Source organism: Lathamus discolor, chromosome 3 (assembly GCF_037157495.1).
Source record: "Lathamus discolor isolate bLatDis1 chromosome 3, bLatDis1.hap1, whole genome shotgun sequence".
Taxonomy (NCBI): domain Eukaryota; kingdom Metazoa; phylum Chordata; class Aves; order Psittaciformes; family Psittacidae; genus Lathamus; species Lathamus discolor.
Genome location: NC_088886.1, coordinates 13,244,845 through 13,272,399, shown reverse-complemented (window position 1 = coordinate 13,272,399; position 27,555 = coordinate 13,244,845). Strand labels below are relative to the sequence as shown.

The 27,555-nt window shown below is 49.4% G+C and overlaps 1 protein-coding gene across 10 annotated transcripts in view; it reads left to right on the top strand.

The window, feature by feature from the left end:
* The window catches only part of SZT2 (SZT2 subunit of KICSTOR complex), a 58,969-nt gene that overhangs the window by 10,585 nt on the left and 20,829 nt on the right, over window positions 1-27,555 (top strand). For 8 of the 10 annotated variants that reach the window (XM_065673575.1, XM_065673574.1, XM_065673576.1 and 5 more), the window contains exons 10-49: window positions 2,612-2,843; window positions 3,498-3,627; window positions 4,859-5,001; window positions 5,583-5,735; window positions 6,082-6,196; window positions 8,903-9,108; window positions 9,493-9,717; window positions 10,122-10,200; window positions 10,544-10,641; window positions 10,881-11,049; window positions 11,513-11,627; window positions 12,786-12,899; window positions 13,399-13,596; window positions 13,683-13,795; window positions 14,286-14,427; window positions 14,957-15,121; window positions 15,799-16,003; window positions 16,220-16,332; window positions 16,800-17,058; window positions 18,453-18,618; window positions 18,700-18,792; window positions 18,976-19,057; window positions 19,185-19,466; window positions 19,813-19,951; window positions 20,189-20,305; window positions 20,433-20,496; window positions 20,879-21,064; window positions 21,135-21,473; window positions 21,614-21,803; window positions 22,210-22,284; window positions 22,501-22,639; window positions 23,279-23,399; window positions 23,640-23,769; window positions 23,882-24,034; window positions 24,145-24,247; window positions 24,615-24,732; window positions 24,962-25,073; window positions 25,512-25,630; window positions 26,025-26,189; window positions 26,767-26,851. In XM_065673575.1, the coding sequence (XP_065529647.1) occupies window positions 2,612-2,843; window positions 3,498-3,627; window positions 4,859-5,001; window positions 5,583-5,735; window positions 6,082-6,196; window positions 8,903-9,108; window positions 9,493-9,717; window positions 10,122-10,200; window positions 10,544-10,641; window positions 10,881-11,049; window positions 11,513-11,627; window positions 12,786-12,899; window positions 13,399-13,596; window positions 13,683-13,795; window positions 14,286-14,427; window positions 14,957-15,121; window positions 15,799-16,003; window positions 16,220-16,332; window positions 16,800-17,058; window positions 18,453-18,618; window positions 18,700-18,792; window positions 18,976-19,057; window positions 19,185-19,466; window positions 19,813-19,951; window positions 20,189-20,305; window positions 20,433-20,496; window positions 20,879-21,064; window positions 21,135-21,473; window positions 21,614-21,803; window positions 22,210-22,284; window positions 22,501-22,639; window positions 23,279-23,399; window positions 23,640-23,769; window positions 23,882-24,034; window positions 24,145-24,247; window positions 24,615-24,732; window positions 24,962-25,073; window positions 25,512-25,630; window positions 26,025-26,189; window positions 26,767-26,851 (5,952 nt within the window). The remainder of the gene's footprint in view (window positions 1-2,611; window positions 2,844-3,497; window positions 3,628-4,858; window positions 5,002-5,582; window positions 5,736-6,081; window positions 6,197-8,902; window positions 9,109-9,492; window positions 9,718-10,121; window positions 10,201-10,543; window positions 10,642-10,880; window positions 11,050-11,512; window positions 11,628-12,785; window positions 12,900-13,398; window positions 13,597-13,682; window positions 13,796-14,285; window positions 14,428-14,956; window positions 15,122-15,798; window positions 16,004-16,219; window positions 16,333-16,799; window positions 17,059-18,452; window positions 18,619-18,699; window positions 18,793-18,975; window positions 19,058-19,184; window positions 19,467-19,812; window positions 19,952-20,188; window positions 20,306-20,432; window positions 20,497-20,878; window positions 21,065-21,134; window positions 21,474-21,613; window positions 21,804-22,209; window positions 22,285-22,500; window positions 22,640-23,278; window positions 23,400-23,639; window positions 23,770-23,881; window positions 24,035-24,144; window positions 24,248-24,614; window positions 24,733-24,961; window positions 25,074-25,511; window positions 25,631-26,024; window positions 26,190-26,766; window positions 26,852-27,555) is intronic. The other 2 variants (XM_065673580.1, XM_065673572.1) reach the window with 1 other exon arrangement.

Genomic DNA, 27,555 nt, shown 5'->3' with positions numbered 1-27,555 from the left:
CTAACATCTGAAAGTGGAATTTAGAAAAGATCAAGACATTTAGACATTCAGCACAGCCTCTTGCTAAGGAAAAGCATGTTTGGCTAATCAGGGCTCTCTAGGCCATTCTGTAGAGAAGTGTATAACAAAGAACAGTTAATTAACCTGGATTGCCAAAAGCTTTTGCTAGAACTTGCAAGCTAAATGGTGTTAAGGAGCCAGCTGGCTGTGAAGCAAGAGGAAAGGGTGCAGTTGTGGACTTTGACACTGTCACTTTTCTGCTTATTTTGCCAAAGGCGAAATAGAATAAATAGCTAGCTTTGTGCTCAGGGTTGCCTGGAGAGGTTGTTTGTGATATTTATAAGTGCTCTGGTTACCCTCACTGTTTGATTTTAGCTATTTGGGCATTTAGAAGGCTACTATGGTTAGTTAGGAATGCAGAAGTGCTCACAAAAGGGGAGGATTGAAAGGTAGGGAAGGAAGAGAAGCTGTGCTCAGCTGTTTTCCTGTTTCTTTCTGGGACAGTGTCAGAGGATTGCCCTCTGTAGCAACAATAAAAAAATCTCACTGACCATTTTATGTTGCTATGTGCTGAGGGAAGCCTGGAGGGCATTTTTCAGTACCTTCTCTTCCTCTGTGAATCAGTCCAGCACTAAAAGTGGCTGGGCATGAGCTGGGCAGTGAGAATGGCTGCTCTCAGTGTCAGGAGCTGGGAAGAAGTGAGTGGTTTAAAAACCAGAGCTTTAGGAAAGAAATCAAAGCAAAAAAACCTTTTAATTAGCTATAAAGCCAAGAACCAGAAATAGATTGTTTTGCAGAAAGAACAAGCTAAAGATTCATCTAGGTATGACTTCAAACTAAGTAAATATTTTTGCCAGTGTTTTCAGTATTGCTTGTTGGATGGTTGGAGTTGGATAGTAGGAGTGAAGCCAGGATGACTAATGGAAACAGAGGTGGAAGTAGGAAATATTTTCATTAATGATCTAGGCAAAAAATGTAGGAATTTACTTATCATGCTTGCTGTTGATGAAATAGAAAGGTTTTGTTATGAGAAACAAATACTGTGCAGAAAGTGGAGGATGAGTACTGAAGCAGTGAGATGAGAGTATGAAATGGAAAGAGACAAATTTATACCTTCTTACTTAGCCTCTTTGATAATATTTATATGGAAGCAACAGATGGTACAACCCTGGGAAATGCATTTACAGTAGTGCAAAACAGTCATTGTGGAAAGTATTAGTGACCTGAAATAAATCCCTAGAAATCCCTCAGATGAATTACATCTGAAATACAGTATACATCTTTGATCATCTTTGTTCAGGAAAGATGCGTTCTTGAGGTGCAGGAAGGTCTGGGACTGTTAGGGGAATGGATATTCTGTTGTAGGCTGAAGACCAAGGCTGATTTAATCTGCACAATAGCAGCTGAAGCTGGGGGAGGATTTTTTGCACACTCCCTGTCAATGTTATGGGAATGAAGCTTCTCAGAATAAAAATGGCTTAATCAAAAGAGCACCCAAGCATGAATTTGGCATGGACTCTGGGAGGCTTTTCTAAACATTGATGGGGAAGAGTGTTCTGAGGGAGCCTTCCAGCAGGGACTGTGGCAGCAAAAAGCAAGATGGCTTTAAAATGGAGTGTAATCAGCCTGCGAAGGGGATGCCATGATGTGCCTATGACAGCAGCAAATGCAGCTCTGCGGGAAACATAGGATCCAGGCTGATGACCTGTTCGGACAGTTTCCAGCACATCCAATCACTTATCTCACAAATGCTACAGGTCTGGCAAACTGTAGAGCAGGCTGGACATCAGAATAGATGATTGAGCAGTCGAAACGACAGCGTGGCACTGTTACAGAAAGTCATGTGTTGCCCTGGGTTGTTTTGGTACAGATACATATGCACAGTCAGCAGGAGTGTGACAGTTTTCTGCTCTTCTGGCTCAGTGAGGCTTGCTGTCAGGCGTTTGCGTTAATCTTGCTAGAGATGCAATGGCCTGCTTAAAGAAAAACGTAAAAACTTACAATTTGAAGAACAGGTAAATATTCATTCCTAACTTTGGAAACAGAAGAGGGTGAGAACATGGAGAGAACCTTTTGATATTTAAGGTTCTAGATTACATGAAATACTGTTTGTGCAGGAAGAACGTGGAGTTTAATTCAAGAATTGGACCTCAGCTTCCAGGTTGTTTGTGATCTGAGCCCATCATGTTCAAATGTCTATGCTTCTGCACCAGGATAAATTAACTCTGCAGAGTGCAGATGAGAAAACTTCAGAGCTTAAAGGCTCTGCTCATCTGTGCAAAGGAACAGTTTTCTTAAAAACAAAGATGAGGCTGTGAAGAAGAGTGACCATTGCAAATGTCAGTACCTCCTTCGAGTTTCAGTTGCCTTCTCTAGTACACATACTACATGTATGTTTAAAGAACTGTTCACTGAATGCTACTATGTGAGCAAAGCCTTCGCTTTTTGGGGAGGAGAGAGAATGACTTCAGCTAGAGCAAACAGTTGTTGGATAACTTTGTCCTCTCATAGGGATCAAGCAGTCTCTTGGTACTCATGAGTCTCTGCTCAGAGATAAAGCTCAGATGTGTACTAAACAAGCACTTGCACTTACTCCTCTGTTCACACACAGGTGGGTCTCAGCTGGAGGTGAAATTAGTGCTGCTTTGGAAGCATAACATGAGGATAGAGTACTTAGCTGTGACACCCTGGCCTCTGGACCCATCGAAGCGCAGCACATGGGTGGAGGTGACGATGGAGGGAAGCTATGACATCTTGCACGACATAAGTTGCACCATGAGGAAGCCTATCACCAGTCTGTACCGCACTACAGTCATCCGACGCTTCTGGAACACCTTGCAGAGGTGAGCTGGACCATTCCCAGCAATTCCCACTGTCCAATGTAATGAAGGAATTCCTTTCTTAGCATGCTGGGGCATAGATTATGCAGGTGACCATCCTAACCCAGGGTCCCAAACGCGTAAGGGGCATGACTGGCAGCAGGCTTGCCATCTAGCCAAGGAAAGGACTCAAACTGGCCTGTGACCTAGTTTGTAAGATTGCTTCATGGTGAAGGTGTTGCTGCCCCTGAGCCCTGATCCCGTGATGCAAACCTTAACTCTGACTGCCATCCCATGGAGGTGCTGTGTTCTTACAGCACAAGATTGCGGCTGTGCTGCGTTGTCACACTAGGAGCAACACCTCATGTCTCCAAGGCTTGAAGGCCCTGTGGGTTATAATCACTTACTGGCCAGGGTGATCGTTAGTCCCAGCTATTTGTCATATTCCTTTTCTAGCACTTCATTCCCAACTCTGATCATCCTCCTTATATACACTTGAACTCCCTTAATGTGCTCCTTGCAATCAGGCATTGAATCCCAGCATTGCCCTAGGAAGCTATATTAATGCAGATGGACTCCCAGTAGAGGGGGAGTGCTATGTGTGCAGGCACTGGGTGACTGCGGGGCAGTAAGGGGGAGAGCATGGGCTTTGGTGGCTAACTGCCTCTTCTATTTCAGCATCAACCAGACAGATCAGATGTTGGTTCATCTGCAGTCTTTTGACACAGTCCCAGAGCATTTCACCATTCCTGAAAGCACCAAGAATGGGGTGCCCCTCTTCTACATCCCCCCAGGCTCTACCACTCCGGTATGTTCCCTCTTTCTCCCACTTAATGTGGGAAAGGTTGCCCTTCCTGCCTGTTCTGTCTTGCACCAGGGGATGCGGAGTCCTAGCAGGCAGTCAGGACCATGTGTAGCTCTCAGACTTCATCTCTTGTTCTTCGTTCTGCTCAGTAACAGCGTTCAGATGCAATGCAGTGCCTGTGAAAATCCCATCTCATAGTTCTTCCTCTCTGAGACATCACCGTATGTTTTTATTGCTGCAGCTACACCTCTGAGCCCCACAGCAAGTCTCCTAAGTGTGGTGTGAAGTCTTCTCCTGTAACAATGTGTGACTGATGGGGAGGCTGACACTGATTTTTGCTATACTTTTTCAGTGGATACTTCATATGTGTGGAGTTGCTGATGGCAGTCTTGTGCTCTGATGATGTAGCTTAGCACCATCAGGTGAAGATATAGGATGTGCTGAATAGTTGTTTAATGGGCTCATTGCTCTGAGCACTCATGTAGAAGGTGCAAGAGAGACACTTGTCATCTGCACAGCAGAAACTAAACAAAATATGAGGTAGTAGTTTTCACGGCAAAATTCAGACTCATTGAAGCTCACTCAGCAGAAGTGCTAACATATTATCTGTTCCCTGACAGCAGTGTCCTTGGCTTTGATAGAAAATGACTAGCAGATACCAAAGCTAGGGGATCTGTAATTAAAAAGAACTATCTATTTAATTTTACTTCTTAAGCCCTTCTTTAGGTTTGCCTGGTAAATTTCCACTCTATACGGTTATGTATCCCACAGTATATCTGAAGCATCCTATCTTATGGCTGACCACCACTTTATTTCTGTGTCAGCAGAGTTGCTATAGGTGGTGGAATCACAGTGTTACCATACAAACATGTTAAGAGTTGCCCAATGCCACCCATTGCTGGTACCCTATTTGCATGAGCACTCTCAGATGAGTTATCAGTGTTTAATTGCTCTGCTGACACAAGCCATATATCCCTCTCTTAATCAGAAAGTGCACCATTACATATGCCGTCTTTTCCATGGTTGATTTACATGATGTTAAGTAGTTAGATTCTTAATTAACTTGACATTTCAGGAACCTAATTTACTTTTGCTTACATCGTACTGCCTGTTTCAGTGTGAATGCACTTACCTTCTCTGCTGAGAGGCAGCTACCAAAAGCAAGGGATGTGGCTAGTCTCCTAGGCCCAGACAGCTCAGCCACTTGCTGCATATTGCCCTGTCATTTTCTCAGGTGCTGTCACTGCAGCACAGTGGGTCTGACTCCAGCCATTCCCAGTTTGCCTCCTACTGGAAGCCTATCCTTTCCATGGATGCCAACTTCTGGCAGAGGTGGCTGCACATGCATCGTATAGTCCTCCTTCTGGAGCATGACACGTATGTATCTGATGGAGATTGGCAGGGCGGGCCAGCATGGGAAAGCAGGGTGTCCAGTTCAGCTGAGCTGCAGGGTTGCAGCTGTCTTACAGGTGCCTGTGGCCAAGAGAAGGCCTTTGCTAGTGGGACCTGATGCATAGTGATGGCTCATTTATCTGAGAGGGACTGAGGGTTGGGAAGTCATCTTTGTCAAAAGTGGGCCTGTTCTCAGGAGCATAAATTGTTTCTCAAGTCCCTCTTGGGTTGGTTTGGGTTTCCTGATTGCAGGGGGTATGGACCATCCAGTTGAAGCTATCCCTGGTTTTGTTTGCTGTTGGAAAACATCTTTCCTAAAAGCATTGTTCTCCTGAGGCTGGTCCTAATTGCAGAGTTATGTGAATAATAGCAATAAGTTGCATGCAGGGAGCTAGAAATAATCCCAGTCCCTGTGCACTCAGGGAGTGTGGCCGTCGCTAACAGGCATAGGCAGAGGAGATGCTTGGGTGTTGGCTGTTGTGGAGCAATAAGTATGTGGTAAAATCTCTGGGCTTTGGGGGAAGAGAAGCTGTGGTTCTAAAACTACTTTCTGCCACATCCTGCAGGCCTGTGCCCAAGCACTTGCACACGCCGGGCAACAACGGCCGCTACAGCACCATCCAGTGCCGCATCTCTCACTCAGCGCTCACCTCCCTGCTGCGGGACTGGAGCAGCTTCGTGCTGGTGGAGGGCTACTCCTACGTCAAACTGATCCATGGGTGAGTGGCTCTGAAGCAGCCCTGTGTGGGGAATTGGGCATGTGGCCAGGCCAAAGATCCAGTTAGACCAGTATGTTGTGATGGGCCAGAAGCAGATGTCTAGAGGAGAGGATAAGAGCAAGACAAGTGGATGTGAAACCCTGCGTATTCTGAACTGCTGCCATTGTGTTCCAGGCACAGCTCAGAGGGAGAGGGAAGCTATCTGGGAGGTTTCTGCAGCTAAAACCAACATGTGTTGCTGCCAAGTTTTGTGGGTTCATGGGCTCTGTGAAGCAGGCCTCCACTTGGTCCAACACAACAGCTAGATCCATGCTATTTTATCCCTGTCTTAATCCCTCCTCCCTAGGTCTGAGGATCCCACTCCTTCCTCGTTTTATGTGGTGCGGATCATCTCCAAAGCTCCCTGCATGGTTCTCCGGCTGGGGTTCCCAATTGGCACACCTGCACAGGCCAGGAACAAGGTGAGAGCTGGCTGGCTGCTTCCTGGGGTAGGAGCAGAGCAAGGAGTTCTGCATGTGAAAATGGTGGGTAGATCACAGGTGACACTATAGGTGGGTGTCCTCTAATAACTAACTGCTTTGTTAAGGCTTAGATGGGTGTGAATTTACTGTAACAGAAAGGGACAGTTTGGACAAAGCTTTCCTTGTTGAGTCTATGGAAGATTTAAACCAGAGACTCGAAAATCAATAAAATACCTGGTCACATGAATGTTTTTCCCACTGCTTAATTCAACTGTGGGGCTTGGAATGACTCAAAGGTTATCTAGTCTATCCTTGTGACCAAAGCACAATCAATACAGCCTGTCAGGAACAGCAGTACTTGTCTGACTGCTCTGTGAAGACCTCTATAATGGATGTACTACATGTTCCCTAGGCTATCTTGCTTTAGTAGGTGGTGAATTGCATATATATGTTGTATCATTGGGGCAAGGAGGAATTAGAGTTAAAATGCAAACAATGTCTTGCTGTACAATTTTCTCTCCCTGAGCAGTACAGGGAGAGAAAAAATGTAATACCCAGGAAATGTTTTAAAGAGGTGCAAGTCTGCTAAATAGACTTTTAATAACCTTTTTGTGTCAAAAGAAATGGGCTGCTCTAGTCAGATGCAGAAGGTGGAGTTACTGCCTGAGCTGTTTCTCTAGCTCTAATGGCTGAGACAAGTCTAAGTGTTCCTGGGTAAATGAATGCTCCATCCCTGGCAGTGTTCAAAGCCAGGTTGGACGTAGCCTTGGGTGAGATGGTTTAGTGTGAGGTGTCCCTGCCCATGGCAGGGGGGTTGGAACTGGATGATCTTAAGGTCCTTTCCAACCGTAACTGTTCTATGATTCTAAATCAGTAACTATGGGAAAGATGTCCTCCTATTAAGCTGTGTGAACCTTTTGTTATCAACAAGAGGTTTAGCACTAAACCTTGATCTTTTGTCTTCATGAAAGAAATCTTTGGTTTACCTACTTAGCTTTAGTGTTAGATTAGTCTGAGGAGAAGCTGACAAACATGGGAAGGACCATTTTGATCTGACATAACACAAGTAACACTAAACGCTCTGACACCCTGGAGGATCTGCCGTTTCATGTCTTTAGGGGATCCAGGATTTGGGCACTGGTTGCTGGGCCAGCACATGGGCTGGTAATGCCAAGTGACAGGTTTTGTGAAGGAGTTTCCTCTGGCCAGTGTTAGTTAATACCTGTCTCATGAAGAAGGTGTAAGACAGGCACCATACCCTGCAGCTCTGGGCAAGCTCCAGATCATTGCAGCAGGAGCCGTATGTAGATCATAAATTGTATAATGCACACCTTTTTCTTATTTTACTTATTTTTTTTGCCTGCCACAGGGCTGATGAGCTACTACCCAGTGTGGAGGGTGGCAGCAGAACTCAGCCATCCTTGTTCAAGGGGAAGGGGTTTTTGTGTTGAGCTATTCAAATTTCCAGTGTTTAAGTGAGGGAGAGCACATGGTACAGTCTGACTTTCAGAAGGCTTTTAGTGAGACTCCATAGGGCACTGTAGAACTAGAGTAGGGGAAGGGTGTCAGAAACTGTCTTGGGGAACAAACCAAGGAAATTGTGGACAAAGTGCTCTGCTCTCATCAGTGCAGAAGCTGTTTTCCCCAGTCTCTTTACTAGTCAAAGGTTTGGGAACTCATCTGCGGAAAGGTAGGAGGTAGTGGGCTGGGAAAATCTGCAGGTGGCACAAAGCTATTTGGTTTTTCTCTGCCCTTACAACCTGTGTGCTTTGTGGACACCTAAGCAGCATCATGGTAGCTGGAAGCCAGTATTGATAATTGCAGAACAGTGCACCTTGGATTTTGGAGCCTTAACACAGAATCGCTGATGGGTGTTATTAGTATGAAACCGCAAAGGGAACCCAAGTGGCATTGTGGTGCAGAAAAGAGCTCTGCTTAATATTTTGGCCTGGGGACACTCCTTTCCTTGAAAAAGGCATAATAATGATGGGAAAAGTTGCTGAAATAGTGTTGAGAAGAGAGATGGAGAGCTGCTGTTCTACTGTTTGCCTACGATGGTAATGGAAATTAAAACGAGTTGAACAAAGATCATCAAAAGAAACCTGATAGAACCATATTCAGAGCTGCTAGAAGCTAAAAAGAGTAATTGGGAAGTAATTTTGAAAGTATCTTGGAAAATATTAACCTAAAAAGTAACCTAAGCCCTTGAAACCTTTTACCATAAAGATTTAACACGAATGTGATAGTGGGGGAGCACATCAGTTGTGGGAACAGTCTGGCTCTGTCTTCTATGTACTAGTTTACATTTACTGAAGGCTCTTGAGGAGAGGAGGAGGGGAGGAATGAGGGTGGCTACTCAGACTGCTGCTGTGGAGGAGCTGGCATGCAGTTAATTTGTTTTTCATCAGTTATAGAGGGCAACTTCTTCAGCCTTGAAATAATCTTTGAGGTTCTTATGGTCCTTTCTTTGCTTTTAAAAATATCTGTAGTTGTTAAAATGTCTTAGTGACCCAAGAGCCTTGTATTTTCTTGATCTTGGTCTTGCTGGTGCCTCAGAAGTATAATGACCTTTAACTCCTACCTATCTGTATATTTAAGGAGTGTTTTATTCCTTCTAGCCAGGCTATTGTTCTGGAAGCTTATTTTGGCTATCTTATGTCTCCAGACAAAGGTGGTCACATTTACTTTTTGCTTTTGCCATGACAGATAGTGGAGGAGTTACGGGACCGAATCTTGCAGCTGCGCTTTCCCCACAGGGTCCAAAGCAAGGAGGCAACTCCAAAAGCAAAGAGGAAAACATTTGGCAGTAGTTCTCCCTCCAAGTCTCCACCAGTGGCTGGGGCCCAGTCAGCCCTCTCAGACAGACCCTGCCTTGTTGTGCTTCACAAACCTTTGGAGAAGCTACTCATCAGGTAGTGATGGAGATGCAGGCCATCAGCACAGCCTCCTTGCCCTGGGAAGTGGGAGAGAGGAGGGTCTGGGTCTGGTGCTGCCAATTGCATGATGAGAGTGCCATGAATCTGGTGCTTGTTGGGGTGGGTTTGGGTTGTGTGGCTGGGAATGGCAGCTCTGGTCTGGGAGGGCTGTGACAGGCAGATTTGTTACTCCTAACTAATATGATGCAAAAGTAAGTTTAGTTACTGCTGTTTGAGCAGGATCCTGTGCTGGGCTAGTCATGTTCTGCTGCTGCAGGGCTGTGTCCTAGGCCCAGCAAGTGGGCTGTGAATCTAGAGAGCTCTGGCCCTGAGCAGAGCTTTCTTTCCACCCCAGTGAACCACACTTCTGCCGTCTCCTAGGTATGAGAAGCTCCCTTCTGACTATCGAGTCCCTTTCATTCTCAACCTGGAGCATCCCCCGGTGTCTGGCCCACTCACTATGGTGGCAAATCGTACTGCCTCTTCCACCCTGGCCTCACTGTCCCGCTACTTCTACCACCAGCGTTGGATCTGGAGTGTCCAGTCAGGGCTGGCACCAGCTGTGCCCATCACTGCTGTAGCCCAGCTCCTTTCTACACTCACAGAGTAAGTTGCACAGCTGAATGGGAGTGCTTTCTCCAGCTGATCCTGGGCATGCAGAGAAAGCAAGGTGAATCTGGGGCCTTACTATAAGTAACAGTTGAATCTGCCACGCAGAGGGTCCTGTACACAGCTTCTAGAGCTACTTGGGCCACTGCTTTACCCAGTTCTGCAGCTAAAGTTGAGAAAAAGGAGGGTCCTGGAAATCATACAAAAGGGCAAGAGGTGTTCCTGTGTCTGGAGTATGCTGGTCTTCACACAGGCTGTCCTGGGCAAAAAGTCGCATCTCCTCATTCTCTATATAGCTCCCTGTCTTGGGAAGGAAGGTGTTATGGGGTGAAGGGTACAGTCATTCCTGCATTTTAAGCTTGCAGTATGGGTAGAGAAGCCTTCCATGTCTCTGTTGCCAGGGTTCGTCTGTCGGAGGGTTTCCACTTCGCATCCAGTGGGGATGGAATTATCAACATGGTGCTGGAGCTGCCCATACAGGTGAGCCTGGGTGCTGTAGTGTGGACACAATCCTTCATTGCTTCTGAGGTGGATTCACCTTCCTGTGATGGGGTTTCCCATCCACTTCTACCACACACCCTTGACATGTGCAGGGAGACCTGCCTCCTCCCTTGAAGTAAAGCATCTTGTGGGTTGGGCATTTTCCCGTCTTCATCTGCAGTTAAATAGCTGCTTTGCTGGTAGGGCCACACGGTGCTGGAGGGGTTCTTGGGGCTGGGACTGCTGCTAGTAGAGCTGGGTGGTGGGCTGTGTTGTGCAAGGGAGCACTGGGTATATGTAGACTGTTGGTGCTGGCCAGGCTGATGCAATGTCTCCCCTCCAGATTGACGGCACAAGCGAGAGCAGCAGTGGCAGAGAGAAGCACACCTGTGTTGTCCAGTACATCCTCTTCCCACCCCACTCCACCTCCACCAAGGACAGGTGAGGTTGTTGCCCTGCTCCCAGGGAGGGTTGGCAGTGGAGTCATGGCTTCAGACTTGCCCTTTGCAAGCAGTGTGGGGAATACAAACAACAAGCCATCATGGGTTGATTACCAGTTAGCTGGGGCTTTCCCTGCAAACCCAGGGTTTGTGTGGCTGATCTCACAGCTCTGAGGGGAGCTGCAGTGGGCTGCTGGCTCTATGCCATCTTGCAGGACTTGCCTTATGTCTTTCCTCCAGCTTTTCCACAGATGATGACAATGATACAGAGGTAGAGGCCATTGAGGTGGACACAGAACTGAACCTCGTCACTGAGTGCTGGGTAGAGCCACAGAGTGGCCATGTCCACAGTACTGCTGAGAACTGGAAGCACCTCAATGGCTTGCCTTACCAGAAAATACCTAAAGCGGTGAGTCTCTGAAGGGGTAGAGGCATGGACCCTTTTGTGGAGGGGGAAGGGTGTATTGCCAAGTGCATTGCAACACTGCAGGTCAGTTATTGAGGGCCAAAAGAGATGAGAATGCTGTTAACAAAATTGACCTGCTGGTCAGAAAAGGTTTCTGGATTGCAGGGGTGTAGATGTAGTGCTGCTCTGGGATAGGTGGGAACATACAGATTACTTTGTCAAAAGCCAATTCCGTTGGAGGAAGCAAGCTGAATCAAAGCTGGGATCGCAAACGGCACTGCTAGTGCACCTCCTGAACAAGGCAAAAGAGGCTAAAGGGCTGGTGGGGAAGGAGGGAGCAATGAGACAGGGCAAGTCAGGGGATGGAATTATGGGTGCCTCCTCTCCTTGCTTCTAGACTGTTTTCTCCTGCATTTCGGGGTAATAATTTTGCTTCATACAGCTGAGCCTTGACTGCTTATTGCAGCTCTATCCCCGGGACCTTGCTTGCATTGCCACCATGCTGACCTTCGAGTACATCAGCCAGTTGTGCCAGAATAAGGAATGGGTCTGCCCTCCTTCAGAGACAAAAACTACTGAAGGTGAGTCCAGCATGTATGTCCTAGCAGGTTTGATGGAGGAAGAAGCAGCTAGGCTCTGAGTGTCTTGGGGTCCATTAGAGTTTTCTGGGAATTGGAACAGGTATTTTGACCACAGCTTTCTAGAGTTTGATGGCTGTGGGTCACTGGTGCACTTCTGCTCAGCTGCCAGAGAAATGGCTTCATTTTTGGAAGGCCAAAATAGCACTGAGACTTTGTGCCAAGGCTGGAGGGGTGACCCTGAAGGAGTAGAGAGGTTGGACCAGATGACCTGCAGATGTCCTTTCCAACCTCAATAATTCTGTAATTGTGTAAGAGGGGATGACTTCTGGAGCAGATGGAAGCATCTGATCTGACACGATTAGCATAGTTCACTGAGACCTCTGAGAGTTTGTGAGAGGTTCTCCCCTGTCAGGCAACCTCTTCCAGAACCTCACTATTTTTGCTTTCTTGTCACTAGTTCAGCTCATCCTAGATCTTTCGTTTGCTTGCCTTGCAGTGAGTAACACAGCAGATACTGGGTGGGTTTGAGAGAGTCAGGATCAACCCAGAAACTGAGGGCAGGACCTGAGAGAACCATATTGGGTCATATCACTGGCCCTGTGGGAGAGGGCCAGGAAAGCTCAGGGCCTGGACAGCAGAGACTCTTTCCTGAGTAAAAAGACAGGAGATGCCTGCAGGGGTATGCAGAGCCTGTCAGATGGGAAAGCTTCCTCAGAGCAGGGGCATCCTTTTCCCTGACTGTGCTGGTAACTTGGGCTATCTCTGGCTCCCAGGGTGGTCACTGCTCTCCAGCCATGTTACCTGCAACACTGATGTTCTGGTTTTGTTCTCTGGCAGCTCCGTGCTCAAGCTGTGTAAAGGGTGTCTCCCTGTCCGTTCTTGTATGAAGGTGGAAATAAGCCCAGGGGACCCTTACAGTGAAGTACCTCACTGTAGGTAGTTCACAATCTGGTGCAGCCTCCATCAGGCTTTGCTTTTCACCCACTTTCATTATTTGTATCCCTTTGCCCTCTTAAGCAGAGGAGTTGGGGTAGTGTTGATGTGTACCTTGTGCTGACTGCACTGCATATAAGGCTGATGCCTCTCATTTGGAGGTGGCCTGGGAGACAGAGCTATGTGGCACCCACCGGCATGTTACATTCCCAGTTCTTGTTGCAGATCCAGACATGGGGGCTGGTTTTCGAGTGCATGAGATCCCATTCCAGTTCAACCTCATGAAGCTGTTGCCCAGGTGCCAGCAGGTTGAAATGTTCTTCCTGATGCTGACAAAAGGTAGGTACTTCTTCACCACCTTCCTCTTTCAGTTCTCTCTCCATGGCTATGAGCAGCCTGCTTTGTGTGCTTGTCTTCAGGGGTAGCAGGCACGTGAGAGCTGCCATGCCTCTTGCAGTAGCTCAGTGCTGTTCTTCCCATCTCTGCAGCCCCAGAGCTGGTGTATTGCTGTCTGTCTTGGGATGATAGTTTCAGAAAAGTTTCTTTTGAGAATATTGAACTTAGATTGTTGCTCTGTGGTGGCGGCTTCTTGTCTGTAGCCCCAAACATCTCCAGAACAGTTACAAGTGGCAGGGTGAGTCAGTGCCAGGTAGCTAGTGATGTTGAAACTGGAAATCCAGGGCTTCCTCAACACCCTCCAAGTCAGCCTTGCAGAGGTGTGGGTGGGAAACTCCCGGCTGTGTGAAAGTGCCACTTTGTAAAGGGCTGTCTGGTGGGGGCCTGGGCAGGTGGTGGCTGGGGAGATGCTGTTGCTGAACATGGTTCTGTTTTGGAGCAGAGAATGAGGAGGTGACCAAGGACTCTTCGTTTGTGCCCAATGAAATGCTACTAAACCTCTTCCATGGCTGCCTGCAGCATGACCTCAGTGACCGGGAGATCCCCATGGCTGATGCTGATCATGTGGCTTTCATGGAGCAGGTTCTGCAACGGGATCGTGATGGTCATCAACCCCCTTTCACACTCCCTGTGATCAGAGGTAAGGGCCAGGAACATGGCCTTGCTTTCTCAATCATTTTCCTCCACTAGCGTTTCTCAGGTTGTTTTCTCCGTGCTCCATTTCAGAAGAAAGCCTGAAAGCTTCTGGGACCCTGGAGCAGCAGGATACTTCTGCATCCTATCATCTTGTTGGCAGCAATGGTACCAGGGATATGACTGGCTCCACAAGTACTCTGCAGGTACTGCTATGCTACTGTCCCTCTCCTCAGCCTCCTCTGAAGGCAAGGCAGCAGCTGTTGAAGAGCAGGAGAGTTAGTGGAAGTGTTGAGAACAGATTGAAAGGCTGTTGTTTGACTTGTGCCTGGCAGCAGTTTGAGCTGTAGCGTGCTGCTGAAGTCAAGGAGGAATCTTGTAGGTGTTTGGATAGTTGTGGTCACCATGGGCCTAGCCTGTTAGAGCAGCACTGGTGCTGTGCTGCAGATTGCTCAGAAACCGTGGGCAATCACTGCTTATAGGTCAGAACGGGCTTCAGCAAAGCTGACTGAGCATCTCCTGACTGTGTGCTGTGTTTCCTGGAGCCAGGCTGCTCTCAGAATGGTACACGTGGTGGCCTGGGTGATTTCTGTGCTGTGCCAGCTAGCAGTCATGGAGAAACCTGCTCTGTGTGTTGCTGTCTGCCTCAAGGTAAGCCTGTGCTTTGAGTTTATCCAGCTTCTGCTCTTTCATCAGAGCCTCGGCAACACAGACCTGCCTGAGGATGACGTAACCCTGAGTGACGCGACGGGGCCCTTACCCCCACAGTGGCGATGTTATGCCAAGCTGGTCAACATGCAGCATGTCTTCCTCACCTTCCTGCCAGCCACCTTCTCAGGTGAGCCTGCCTGCTGTGCAGAGTGAGAGGAGGAGCAGTCCTCAGTGCCTCCTCAGGAAGACAGCAAAAGCAGAATCAGCTCTGGTAGGACGGACAGATTATTGAGCAGTGGAGTCTAGACCCAGTCTTTTTGCACTATGTGAACAGCAACAGAGTAGTGCCAAGTGCTGCATGTAGTGCTCTTCTCTCCTTGGACATGGTGCTGCCTACATAGTGTTTTCAGGCACGGGATGTAGCTTTGAGTTGTTTGCTAGCTGCAGCCATTGGGCAATTTTCCCAGTAGGGCTGTTAATGAATAGAGTAAGGAGACTGCTCCTGGGATAGTCTGGGAGAGTCCCTGCTTCTGGGCATTGGCACTGGTCTGGATTCCATTGAGCTGCTGATGAATGCTGCTAGGCTTTGCAGGAAGTAGTCTCTGGAGCTGCTCATACACATAAAGAGGTAGCAGGGACGTTTGCCCTCTTGGGAATGTAGAAGGGTTAAACTGTTCTCACTGGACAGAGAGTGGTTTTAATTTGTTTTCTTCCAGATGTACAGAAGCTGATGGCTTGCGGATTAGACAAACCTCCGAAAGATGAGAGTCAGTCTGGGGAGGACACCCTGGGACCTGTCTGTGCAGAGCAAGTCAAGGATGAAGCTGAAGAAGGGGATGCTGCAGTGTCATTACCTACCCTCAGCGTAACACCAGCCCACGGTACCAACTTCAGGATAGCACCTTGCTAAAGTATCAGTATCCTTGCTATTCCTGAGCACGCTGTTGAACAGATTGAGGTAGGAAGAATAACAGGCTGCTGTAGCCTGTCAGCATCTGCCATGCAGTCAGCAGTGTCAGAGTCAGGACAAGGAGCACAGTGAAGCCTCAACCAGCTTTCATGATGTTCCTGGGGGGGGGGGTGAGGGAGTATAATGTGAGCTGAATGCCCGTGGCCCAAGGCTGTCTCCTGCTGGGCGAGGAGGTTGCAGGTAAATAGAAGCTACTAGGAATGGCAGTACTGGGCTGCACTGGAAAGTCAGTGACTCTTGTGTCCAGACTGGCACTACGAGCAACACATTATCCTAGGAAGGGGGGCACAGATCTAAAGGTATACGGGATTTGATTGCACAGCCCCTAGTGCAGTCAGCCAGGCCTGCAGTGAGGATGAAGGGTTGTGCTGCTGTAGAAAGTGGTGGTGGCAGCTGTGAACAGTCATGGCTGCCCAAACAGAGGATCAGAGTGGGTTGAGTGGTTGAGTGCTGAATGAGGAGAATAACCCCTGAGGTTTGAGTGTGAAATGAATACCTGCCTGTGGGTGCTGCTGTGAGGGCTATGACATCTCAACAGGAATGAGGAGCTCATCAAAGGCCTTTATCTCAGGGTTGTTTCTTTTGCAGAAGTGAGTCGTGATCCTGGAGAGCAAGGTGGCTCCTCTCGCAGAGATGTGCATATCTCCTTCTGCCACCAGAACTCACAGTCTGAGCTAGGTGAATGCCGCCGATTTCGCTGCCCCATTTACATCTACAGCTGCTCTTTGGAGTTGTTAAGAGAGCAGCTTGTCAGCCCACGGGTGCATCGTCCTCCTCGGGACATCTTTTTCAGGTAATACTAACCATACTTGATTCCTAGATGGGAAACAGGAGCTTCCTTGACATGAGGCTGGCTCTAGCCCTGACTTATTCTCTTGGCTTGGCCTCTCTGCCTAACAGCAGCCATTGCTTTGTGCATGCCCTACCCCCCTGCTTTACTGGCGCCAGAGCCATTTATAGTCTAAAATGTGCTTCACCGGGGCTGAAGGCTGTGGTTCCTCTTTTCCAGGTCCCAGTCTCTGGAACGTCCTCCTGCTACTGCTTGGCTGGACCACAAGCATAAGGAATTAGTGAGTTACTGCACGCTGCTGCAGGAGCACTCCCATCAGTGCTATGTGAAAGGTGAGGAGCAGTGCAATGGGAGCTGAGGCAGGGTTGGGGTTGGGGCTGGGGCTAGACCCTGGATCTTCTTTTAAGAAAGCAATGTCTTGTTTTTCTTGTGATATTACACTGGGCAAAGGGAGGAGCTGCAGGACTGCTGTCCCACCACGAGGGATTTAAAGATACTTGTGCACATTCCCTATAGGTCTTGCATAGGCTGTTCCAGGACATGTGGAGTGCTGTGAGGGGATGTCCCTTCTTTGAGGTTTTCCTCTCACCTTCAAGGTGGCAGGTGCCTGGGGTGCTCTGGAGCAGCACAAGCTCAGGTTAATGTGTAGCATTAGGCATCCTGGCTGAGCCTTGCCTGACAGCACCTGCACTAACTACAGCTCTGTACTGGGACTTGGTGAAAATCGTATGTGGCTATTGCCTGAGTCCCATGGTGCATCCTTGCGGTGGAGCGCTCAAGCTCTGTGTTTGATCTGTAGGGCTGTTCAAGAGCCTTCAGCAGTCTCACAGCATCAGCTCGCAGGACCTGCTTACAGCCATGGACTACTGTGAAGAGCTGCTTCAAGAGATTGATATCACCAACTTCCTGCTGACGGTGTGCAGCCATGTCCGCTCATTCCGAGAGAGTCACCAGCATTTCCATACGCACACCAAGACAGCCAGCTTCCAAGTGGGTAGCATAGAGCAAGAAGAGGAACAGAGCTCTAGGGAGAGGGGCGTCTTGGTCTCTGAATCAAGGTAGGGGCCCATCTTGGTTTTGCTTCTGTTCTTAGCATTGGGCCTAGGCAGATCTTTCTTCAAGCATCTTCTGCTGCCTGCTAGAAGGAATGTTGCAGGGTAGGGTCTAACAGAGCCACATGAGAGAAATATTTCCAGTGGGATAACCACCTGTTACGATACCCACTGGGATCTTTCTTTTTATAATCTCTGGTGACATCCATCCTTTTGCTTTCTCTTCTAGTCTTAGTTCATTACTGTCCCATCTGGCTTGAGCTGAAAGCCAGTTTGTCTGCGGGTAACTCTCAGACTTCTTGTTTCTCAGACTCATTTGAGGTTGCTATTGCCTCTGGAGAAAATGACAGGCTTGTTATCTTTTTCTAATGCACGGAGTGGTTTGGGTTTATTTTATTAATTGAAACTGGAAAAAAGTCACAAGAGAAATCTCGAGGCAGAATTGTAGTATGCTTGATGCTAAACTTCTGTCCTGTTCCTTAGGGTATTTATAAGGTTTGTATTGCCTCTGGAAACTTAAAGAGGGGAAATATACTCTGTAGTACCTTAGTGTCTGTCAAAAAAACCACCCTCTTTAGGTCCTTTGTCCTCTGCTTGTGCTTGACTATTCTCAGTTCTTTTATGGGAATTTGTTGGGAATCCCAAATTCTGTTTCTTCTCATACTGTAAATCATTGAGATGAGGCTGTGGTTTTGAAGAACATTTAGTGTTTGGAAAGTCAGGTGCCTTCCTCAAGTGCTACTTTCCCAAAAAAGAAACTGTGGGAACTTTTCTGTGTAAGATATTATGGATCACCTACCCCAATGCATATTGTGTTATCTTTACGGAAGGATTTGCAGCTTGTGACACATTGCACCCAGATCTGCCATCTGTATTACTAATTCGAGTACCTGGGGAGTACTTTAACCAACCAACATCCCACTCCCCAGATTGCTTTTTCTGAGTTTTAGGGACTGATTCTGCCACGGAGCTGTTAAATGAATGTGGGCCTGAGCCTTGTACTCTGCTCTGTGGTGCCAAGACACTAGGGGTGCTGGCATGGTGGTGTTTGCTGTGACATGCCCTGGACTGGGTGTCGGTAATTCAGATTGCTACAGGCCTGTCGCTATACTCAGCCACATGTGCCTCTTTCCCAGGGAGGGTGTGTAGCATACCTGGCAGTGGGATCAGCATGGTTAACCTACTTCTGGCCTGGCTTCAGACAGCCCAAGTGCTTATCTGTGTTAGTGGGTAGCAAGGAGGGTTTCTGGGGCTGTAGAGGTGGGGGCTGTGTAAGTCATATCATGTTTACACCAGTGAGGTGTGGGGAGCTGTGAGGCGGGATGCAGGCAGGATAGATAATACATGTAACTACTCTTGTTTTTCGATGTACCTGTCTGACCTGTCCACAAACCTGCCAGTGCGGAAATGGAGGACTACAGCGAGCAGGACTCCCATAACATTGCTAGCCCCACAGAGGAGCCAAAGAGCAGTGTGGGCACCAGCTGCTGCTCAGAATTTCCCCTCTCGCTACTGGAAATTGGGCAGCCCTGCCAGGCTCACCCTGACCTACATAAAATAATCCAGGTGAGGAATGTGGAAGCTCAGATTGCTCCTGCAGGAGGGTAGAGTGGAATATCTGCTTCACAGCTAGGATTTCTCTTTTAGGAAAAATTCCTGGAAATTGGAAGTTTACATTTCAAGCCAGTGCCATCAAATCCTCACTATTTCTTCTATTGCCCACCATCAGCCAAGAAGGAGGTAGGCATGGTATTGCTTTGGCAGGCACCTAGTACTTGTGAAGGGAAGTAGCTTTGCTTGGTTTCAGATCTGGATTTGGGACTGGCAGACCCATGGGTAGACTGAGCCCCTTGGGGGTCCATCAACAGCCTGTTTCACTGACTGGCATGGCTGTAGTATCTGCCCTTCCTCTCTCCATCTCAGGAAGAGGCACCTCGGGATCAGGCAGACAGGAAAGGCAGTGAGGACATGGAGGGATCAGAGCCAGAATTGGCAGCTGAAGAAGGTAAAGATTGCTTGCTCTGTCCTGGAGATGAAACTGTCTGTAGTATCACTGTGGTGATGCCTTTCAGAGCTTGGCTGTCTCTGGGGATGTGGGTCTGACTTGCTAACAGGGAAGTCTTTATCAACAGGAGCTGTGTCTGGGTGCTGCATTGCCACTGAGAGTGACCCAGAGCTGGAGGTGGAGTACCGTGAAAAGCTGGAGCACGAGTTCCCAGACACGGATTCCTTGTCGGACTCCAACACAGTGAATCAGGATGATGACTCCTTCAGCGTCCTGGGAGGGGATTCGCTCAATGAGCAGGAGTTCCTGGAGCAGGAGATGCCCCCACTTTTTGTGCACCTTACCTGCTCAGTGAAGCTGCGTAGCCAGCACAGCTCCATGCCTGTGCAGTCCCTGCCAACTTGTCTAGGTAAGAGCAAGCCTTGCTGTGAGGTTCAAGGGCAGTAGGGCTTCTGCCGTCCCCTTTGGGTGTGCAGCGTTTGGAACAAACATGCTGTGTCCTAAACAGCTGTCCCTCTGGACCAGCCTTCCCTGTACAGAGCCCCTCCAGGTCTCCCAGCACCAGACAAAGGCTTTTTCACCATGTCTCCCACTTGCTGTGGGACTGGTCCTGGAAGGTTAAAAGGATCATGGGGAATGATGGCCTTCTTGAGCTTGTCCAAGAGTGTGGGACAGCCACCTCTTGCTACCAGGCTGTGTGTATGTGAAAGCAGAACTGTTTGTTGCTTGATCTGTGATCTGTGATCTTTCCTCAGGGGAAGTTCTGGGCTGCCTGGAAAGCTGCCAGGGCTTGAGCACCATTGACTTGGGGGATCTCTGTGTGACCCTGGACATCTTCGTGCTGACGCTGCCCCTAGAGATAGAAGTTGTGAATGCAGACATTCTTCACAACAGGTAGGTGGAAAGAGTCGCTTACTCTCCCTCTGCCTGCACTTCCCAGCCAGCCAGTCTTGGTTTCTCTTCATGTTCTGAGACTCAGGATTGTCCTTCTCACAGAGCTTGCCACAGCCCTAAGAAAACTAAGATTTTTCACAAGATAGGCTCATCTTGTCTAGAGATCCCTTTTCTCCTCTCTGGAGCTTGTGTCTGTTTATCCTTTCTGGCTCAGCCTGCTCTCCCCTCCTGTGACAGATGCACTTCAGAGAGCAGCGTGTCCTTTACACGCTCTCCAGGGCAGCCATCCTCTTTCCGCTCAGATGAGGATATCATGCACAACTTGGAACGGCTCCCATCCACAGGAGATGAAAGGTATGGCATTGCAGATTGCAGGTGCAGCAAACCCCTCATGGGTTCCTTTTGCTGCCTAGGAGCTGAGCTGTGGTGGCTGCTTGAATGAGAATGACTGGTTGATTTTTTTGTTCCTCCTCTTTCCTAGGCACCCTGCGCTTTCCAACCTCCCTGGAGTGCACAGGCAGGCTATTGAAGCCACTATGAATGAGGTAAGCCACCCTTGCCTACTTCTTGCTTCCAGCTGGAACAGCGTGGCTATAGTACACAACTGCTGTTTCACACTTCCTAGCCTGTTCTCAGCTATAAACCTCTATCAACTGAACTGACTATCTGACCTTGATGGTATCACACAGGCCATTGGCCTTCTACTCCCCAAAAGTGTGGGACTACCCTGACTAAATTCTTAGTGCAGTTGGGGTGGGACAGGCAGAGCTGTCTTCCAAAGTCCTCTTCTTAGGTACATTCAGAAGGACATGAGGGATATAAGTAATGAGAGGGGTTGCCCTCAGGTGTTGTGACTTCAATTAGAACTGGGACAGCCTTGCAAACTCAGGTCATGTAGGTCTTGCTCTGCGTCCTTGCTCTGCTCAGATTCGCTGGCTCCTGGACGATGAGATTGTGTCTGCGCTGCGCCACTCGCAGGTCATCAGCACCTCCATCCTTCACCGGGTGGCCACCCACATCTACAACTCCAAGGGGCGGCCCAGCTGCCACAGTGAGGTGGTGCTACTCCAGTTTGTCTTTGGACCTGAGCACTCTCTGGAGAAGTTCAAGGAGGTAAAGAGAAAGTCCTGAGGCAGCTTCGTATACTTACCTAGCAAGATGCTTATTCTTTATTGTATTGCAGGAGTTCAGAAGAATGGTGGTGCCAGGCTACATGCTTAATGCAGAAGGCAGTGACTACCACTACATCTCCATCAGCCGCCTGCACTCCAGGCGGGCAGCTCCAAATCCTTCAGGGACACCATCCTTGCAGCAGCCAGCTGGAGGGGGCACCAGAACAACCCTAGGCCAGGCAGGCCAAGAGGGGAGCAGTGAAGCAGAGGCAGAGGCCTCTGAGCTGCACCACACAACCTGTGCCCTCGCAGAAGAAGCCCAGAGTCTCTGGGGGTGGCCAGAGAGTGAGACACGCATTGTGCCAGACACAGGAAACGCCGTAGGTGGGGACAGCCACATGCGGGATGAGGTGAGAGACACTGAGGTGGTCTGTTGGTGGGAAGGTGTGGGACACTGGTAACAGAAGGTAAAAGGGTACAGGAGGATGATGGAACCAGTCTTTTGGTGCCTGTTTTTCTGGTCCTTTTTGCAACCTTGACTTGTGTGCAGGTCCCAGGAGAAGCACTGAGCCTTGAGCAGAGCAGAGCACCTGGCCATGACTCCCTGGAGGAGGCAGCTCCAGAGACAGCTATACAGTCACTACCATCCTCATCATCTGAAAAGGGCAACAGTGAGAAATCACCATTGGTGACACCAACTCCAGCAAGCCTGGCTGACTCCATAACACAGGGCAGGGAAGGTAGGAGCTGCGAATGTGGGCAGGATGTACCTCAGCCTTGGGAACTTTCAAGGAAAGAACCCGGTTCCAGTTGTGGCATACAAAATACGACAGCTATTCCTGTTCTGATCCCTAAACACCAGAACTAGTACCCAGCACAATTGCTGTTTTCCTTGCCAGGGTGTTGGCAATTCACTGCCTACCAGTACCCAGGGTACTAAGCTATGCTGCTACACCAATATCCCCAATGACATGTAGTTCCTCACGACTCCAGGAATGGCTGTGAGAGCCCCATTCCCCAGCACTACCTCACAGTGGCCCAGCACTGCTTGGTTGTCCTGTGGTGTAATTCTTCTCCAGCACATGGGGTGTGTGAAGAAGTTTAACAGACAGTTTTATGATCAGACCCCTTTCTTTTCTCTTGCAGGCTCCAGCAAGCAGCGTCCCAGCCGTGTGCAGAGCCTGGTGTCAAGCCAGGGCAGCATGGACTCTGACCACCTGGGTGAGTCTGCTGGGATGGGGTGACTGACAGCATGCAGCCAGGCACTGGCAGCGACATAGTAGCGCAGGGGTGTAGGGGGACAGAGTGCCTGGGCTGGGATGACCTCTGAGCTCTGAGGACAGGGCTTGTGAGTAGCTCTGATCTCCCAGAGCCTGCCATGCCCCAGGGAGGAGGCTGGCTTGCCAAACCTGGGACTGAAGTGAGGATACATTGCAGGTTATGATGGTGGAAGCAGTGACTCGGAGTATGAGGAGGCGCTAATGAGTGACCAGGAACCCAGGTGTCCCCTCATGCCGGATTTCTGGCTCATCATAAAAATCCAGCAGGACCGAGTAGAGGTCTATTACCACACACGGTAAGGAAGGTCCCCTGACATAGAATCATAGAATAGTTAGGGTTGGAAAGGACCTTAAGATCATCTGTTCCAATCCCCCTGCCATGGGCAGGGACACCTCGCACTAAACCATGTCACCCAAGGCTTCGTCCAACCTGGCCTTGAACACCACCAGGGATGGAGCATTCACAGCCTCCCTGGGCAACCCATTCCAGTGCCTCACCACCCTAACAGGAAAGAATTTCTTCCTTATATCCAATCTAAACTTCCCCTGTTTAAGTTTGAACCCATTGCCTCTTGTCCTGTCACTACAGTCCCTAATGAATAGTCCCTGCCCAGCATCCCTATAGGCCCCCTTTAGATACTGGAAGGCTGCTATGAGGTCTCCACGCAGCCTTCTCCAGACTGAACAGCCCCAACTTTCTCAGCCTGTCTTCATAGTGTCCAGCCACTGCTTTTCTGTACAGGACCTTATTGCCACTCACTCATCTCTGGACAGGGTCTCCTCCCTGGCGAGTGTGGGTGGGGAGCTGCAGGACTACACTGGTGCTCCATAAGGGGAAAGCTGCCATCTTTCTTCACTGCATTCCTGTTTCCAGCACACAGGGACAGGCACTATTCAGGTGCTCTGCTGACCCTTTTCTCCCCTTCCCTGTAAAGCAGCCTGAGTCTGGAGAAGGCAGCATCAGCAGATACTGAAGAGGAGCAGCCAGGGGAGTGCCAGAGTCTCAACCAGGTGGTGGTGAAGAAGATCAGTGAAATCTGCAGGGTTGTCAATCAGGTAATAGATCTGCAGAGGGGAGGGATAGAGCTGCCAATCATGAGACAACTTAGATGAGAAAGGACCTCTGGAGGCTGTCTGGTCTGAACCCAACTCAGAGGCGGGGCTGGGGAGCTACTTCAGCTGGTGGAGTCTCAGCTTAGGGATCACAGGAAAAGGGACTCAGTCTGGCCCTAAGCTCTTCTCCTTGTTACCTTCTGTGGGCTGTCTAAGCAACCAATCTTTTTGCATTCTTTGCAGCGCTTGCTGCTGCAGGACCTTCATGACAGCCACATATGCAACTCATTACTGGTGGCAGAAAGTGAGGAGGACATCTGGAAGAGTGAGACACCCTATACTTCATACAGGCAGCGTGTTATGCCCACAGATGGTATGAACAGTGCTTTGGCCGTGCCTCAGCGGCAGTGCTATTGCCTGCCCATGAGTGACTAAAGATGGTGACTTCCGTGCTATGGACCCAACTATGTCATATGTTCTTGTAGATTATTCTGTAGAGGAGAGCTACCAGCCCCGGGACTACCTGGCTGCCACCATGCAATTCATGCCAGGGCACTTTGCTTGTGATGTTGTGTGGAGCACACTCATCCATGTGCATTCACGCCTCAAGATGGGCCCCAACATGGGGGTCTCGCGAGGTGAGTACAGCCCAGTACTCTCATTTTATGTATCAAGAGTCTGGCTTCTGGCTGGATTGGCACACCAGAGAAGGGTACATGGGATAGCTAACATCCCACATTGCTCACAGCTATCCAGGCTCTTCGCTCAGTGCTCAACGCCTTCTCGGTGGTGAACAGGAAGAATATGTTTGTCTACCAGGAGCGTGCCACCAAATCTGTTTTCTACCTCCGGTAAGAAGCCAGTGTGACTTTTTGGCCTGGCCCTGCTGTATGTGTTACACCAGACTGAGGGCTTCTTGGGGCAGGAAGTGTCTGCCCAGCCTCAGGGACCCTGCTGTGACCCAGGCAGCAAATACCTGATTCCTGATGAGTTAGAGTCACATCAAGACATGCCCCTTCTGCTCTCCCTTTGCTAAGTCTTTATGTGAGAGGGAAAAGGATTTTTTTTAAGGGAGCTACAGAGCAATTTTCCTACGAGCTCCATATCAGAAGGTCTAATACTCAGAAAGTGCACAGAGGACAGCAAGGAAGGATCTGTAGAGGTATGATGCTGTCATCCTTGTGAATGGAGGCTGACATGACTTCCTTCTGTATTCAGGCTGACTGAAACCACCTCCAGTGGGAAGGTGTGGGAAGCAGAGAGTGTCCTTAGTCCAGCATCTCGCTCGCTGGCACTGACACGCAGCCAGGAGCCCATTTACACTGAGGACCTAATGGTGAGTCTGCTGTTCTCTAGGAGTGGATGTGGGTGCTCTTGGCCACTGGAGTGGAGGAAACTCAGTAGTTCCAGCAACGTGGGTTTTATATGGGATAAACATACATTGTAGATGTGTTGAGTGGGGCAGCAGTGGGTGGGTTCTGCTGACCTTGCTGATAGCCCAGGGCAATGACAGATCTAGAATTCACATGGAAACTGCTTCCGTGTGGATGGTTTTGCTTCTCCAGGGTTCTCGTTCCTCTCTGGACTCAGCTTCATGCCGTAGTGTGGACTCTGCCCGTCCTGTGGGACAGATAGACAGGCACATCCAGCTTATGGTCCATGGTGTTGCCCCAGCAGGTAAGTGTTACAGCACCTGGCAGCAGATGGGCTGTGCTGATGTAAGACAGAGGAGTAGAGCTCTGTTCCCTGCCCTCTTTGCTTGAAGAGCAGGGAAAGTGTCTCCCTCCTGAGCAAGCTGATCTTCCTTAGTCCAAAGCTACTTTCCATTGTGTCTGCATGGGAATGTGAGGAGAGGATCCATGGCCCACAGTGAAACTTCCTGCAGACAAGGTGGCTTGTGCCAACTTTCCTCATGCAGGAGTGCATTTGTCTATACCTGTTGTGCCAGTAGTCCTTTGTGATCATGAAAGGGTAGAAAAAGATGCCTGAAGAAATTGATTCCCTGTAGGAAGTGAGTGTGAGGATGGTACATTTGGAAAAGGCAGGAAGGGATGACTGTGGTCATTCGTGCTGGATAGGGTGAAAAAACTCCTTGTACCTCTGCTTACATGTCAGGGCCTGAGATCACAGATGAGCTGGTGAAGGTGCTGCGCAGACGCCTGGATGAGGCGACCCTGGATATCATCACTGTGATGCTGGTGCGGAACTGCAAGCTGACACCAGCAGATGTGGAGGTACCTCACTGCTCCACTCATCACAGAGCCTATAACACTTTCCTAATTTTTTACCTAGTTCAGCCTTTCCTGCACCAGGGCAGGGAAAGCCAAGGCAGTTTATTGTGTCCCATTCGCTGCTGCAGTGCTTGCTCAGACTAGCATTTGCTGAGGCACATACCATGTGGGTGCCAGGGTAGGCGGGAGATCCTCTTTGCTGGGATTTGCAGCAGGGCCTCATTGTCAGTACCCCTGGTATATCTGCCGACATCTGTCTCAGGGTGCTGTCTATGGGCCAGGGTTTTGCAACACCACACTCTGGTACAGCATAGCCACCTGGCTTGATTTGGATCAGTATCGGAGCCCCAGGGTATCCTGTTGATCTCACCTGAGTTTGAAACCCTTCTCTCTGCAGTTTATCCAGCCCCCTGGAATGCCACCCACAGAGGTCCTGCACTTTGCGCTGCCGCCCTCTGCCCTGCCTTGGCTCCACGCGGTGGCCTACTACCTGCGCCAGAACCTGCTCATCTTCCTGCACACCCCAAAGTACACAGACAGCAATGTGGAGCACCACTTCAAGGTGAGGAGGGCTGTGAGCTCAGGAAGCAGTCTGCCCAAATTCTGCCTGCTGCTGGGGGTGTTTGTTGGGGCAGCTCAACCACCGTGTTCTCAGCTCTGCCATGTAGTGTTAGGGAGGAACAAACATCTGAAACCTGGAGGCATTTAGCAGGACTGTCAGCAGTTCCTGGAGAAGCCTTGCTTTCATACAAGCAATCACTGTGCAAAAAGTAGCAACCACAAAGCTCAGGCCTACGGTCATCTCCCAAGAGAATTGGAGAAGACCCTGTTGCAAAGCTGAGCCTGGATCCTTGCATGACTCCCTCAGTTCTAAGGCCTGAAACATCACGATTAATAAAAGTCAGCATGGCCATAGCAAAGATAGAGGGGTGAAGCCAGATGTGTAGTACCGTATAACTGTATAGAGCTCTGGGGTCTTACTTCAACCCAACAGTGATGAAGGCTGTGCTGGCAAGTGGTTTAAGTAGATCTGGATTGCTTGCTACAGGTTTGGGGATGAGCTCTGCACACGTATGTGTCTTTGCTTCTGGTTAAGGCAAGTTCTCTAATCTGTCACTATTATTCCTTGCTCTCCTTAGCACTACTTCAACCACAGTGGGAGCATCCCCGACCAGGATCTCTACCTGTACAACAAGCCGGGTGGCCAAGGCACTGGTGGAAAAGGTATGCTTAACTCATTTCTGAAACAGGGTTTGGGGTTGTGTGTTGGGAAGCTGCTTCCAGTGTTGGAGAGCTCTGAGTGACTGAGGAGGGCCAGTGCTGGGGTAGTGTGTTCCTCCAATGGCTGGGAAGTGTGCAGGGTGTGTGCCTGGGGAACCACACACCCTAGCACGTGTGGTGGAGCAAGCTAATGCCTTCCACAGAGCAGCTTGCTAAGATTTGCCTGTTGCTGTAGGAAGCAGCTCTAGGTTGCAGTACCTGTGGGGCAAAACACAGCAAGGTCTCAGCAGCATGAGGCACAGAGACTCAGTGGGGCTGGAGATGGGAGCAGGGACAGTTGTTGCAGGAGTCTTGCTGCAAAGGGGTAGCTGGATGCTGCGTGTAACTGAGCACAGGCAGTGGGGGCAGTGTCCTTGCTCTTTTCTCTGGACTGCTAGAGGAGGGAGTGGATAGGGCCCATTGGGCAGCTGGCTGTCATGTCATGTTTTGTCCAGGCCATGTGGTCTGTCACCTGGCCATCATGTGTCTTGTGCCCCTTGTGCACCATCTGAATGTTCTTCTGTTGTGTAGGTACCATGTCGGACCTTGTGCAGCACCTCTTTCCACTCTCCCACTTCCAAGGTAGCACCTGTGGCTCCAAGTATTAATCCAGTTCCCTTGTTCCCTTTCCTGTGCAGCCCCTCTGGTCCCTGCTGTTCTTGTTTTCC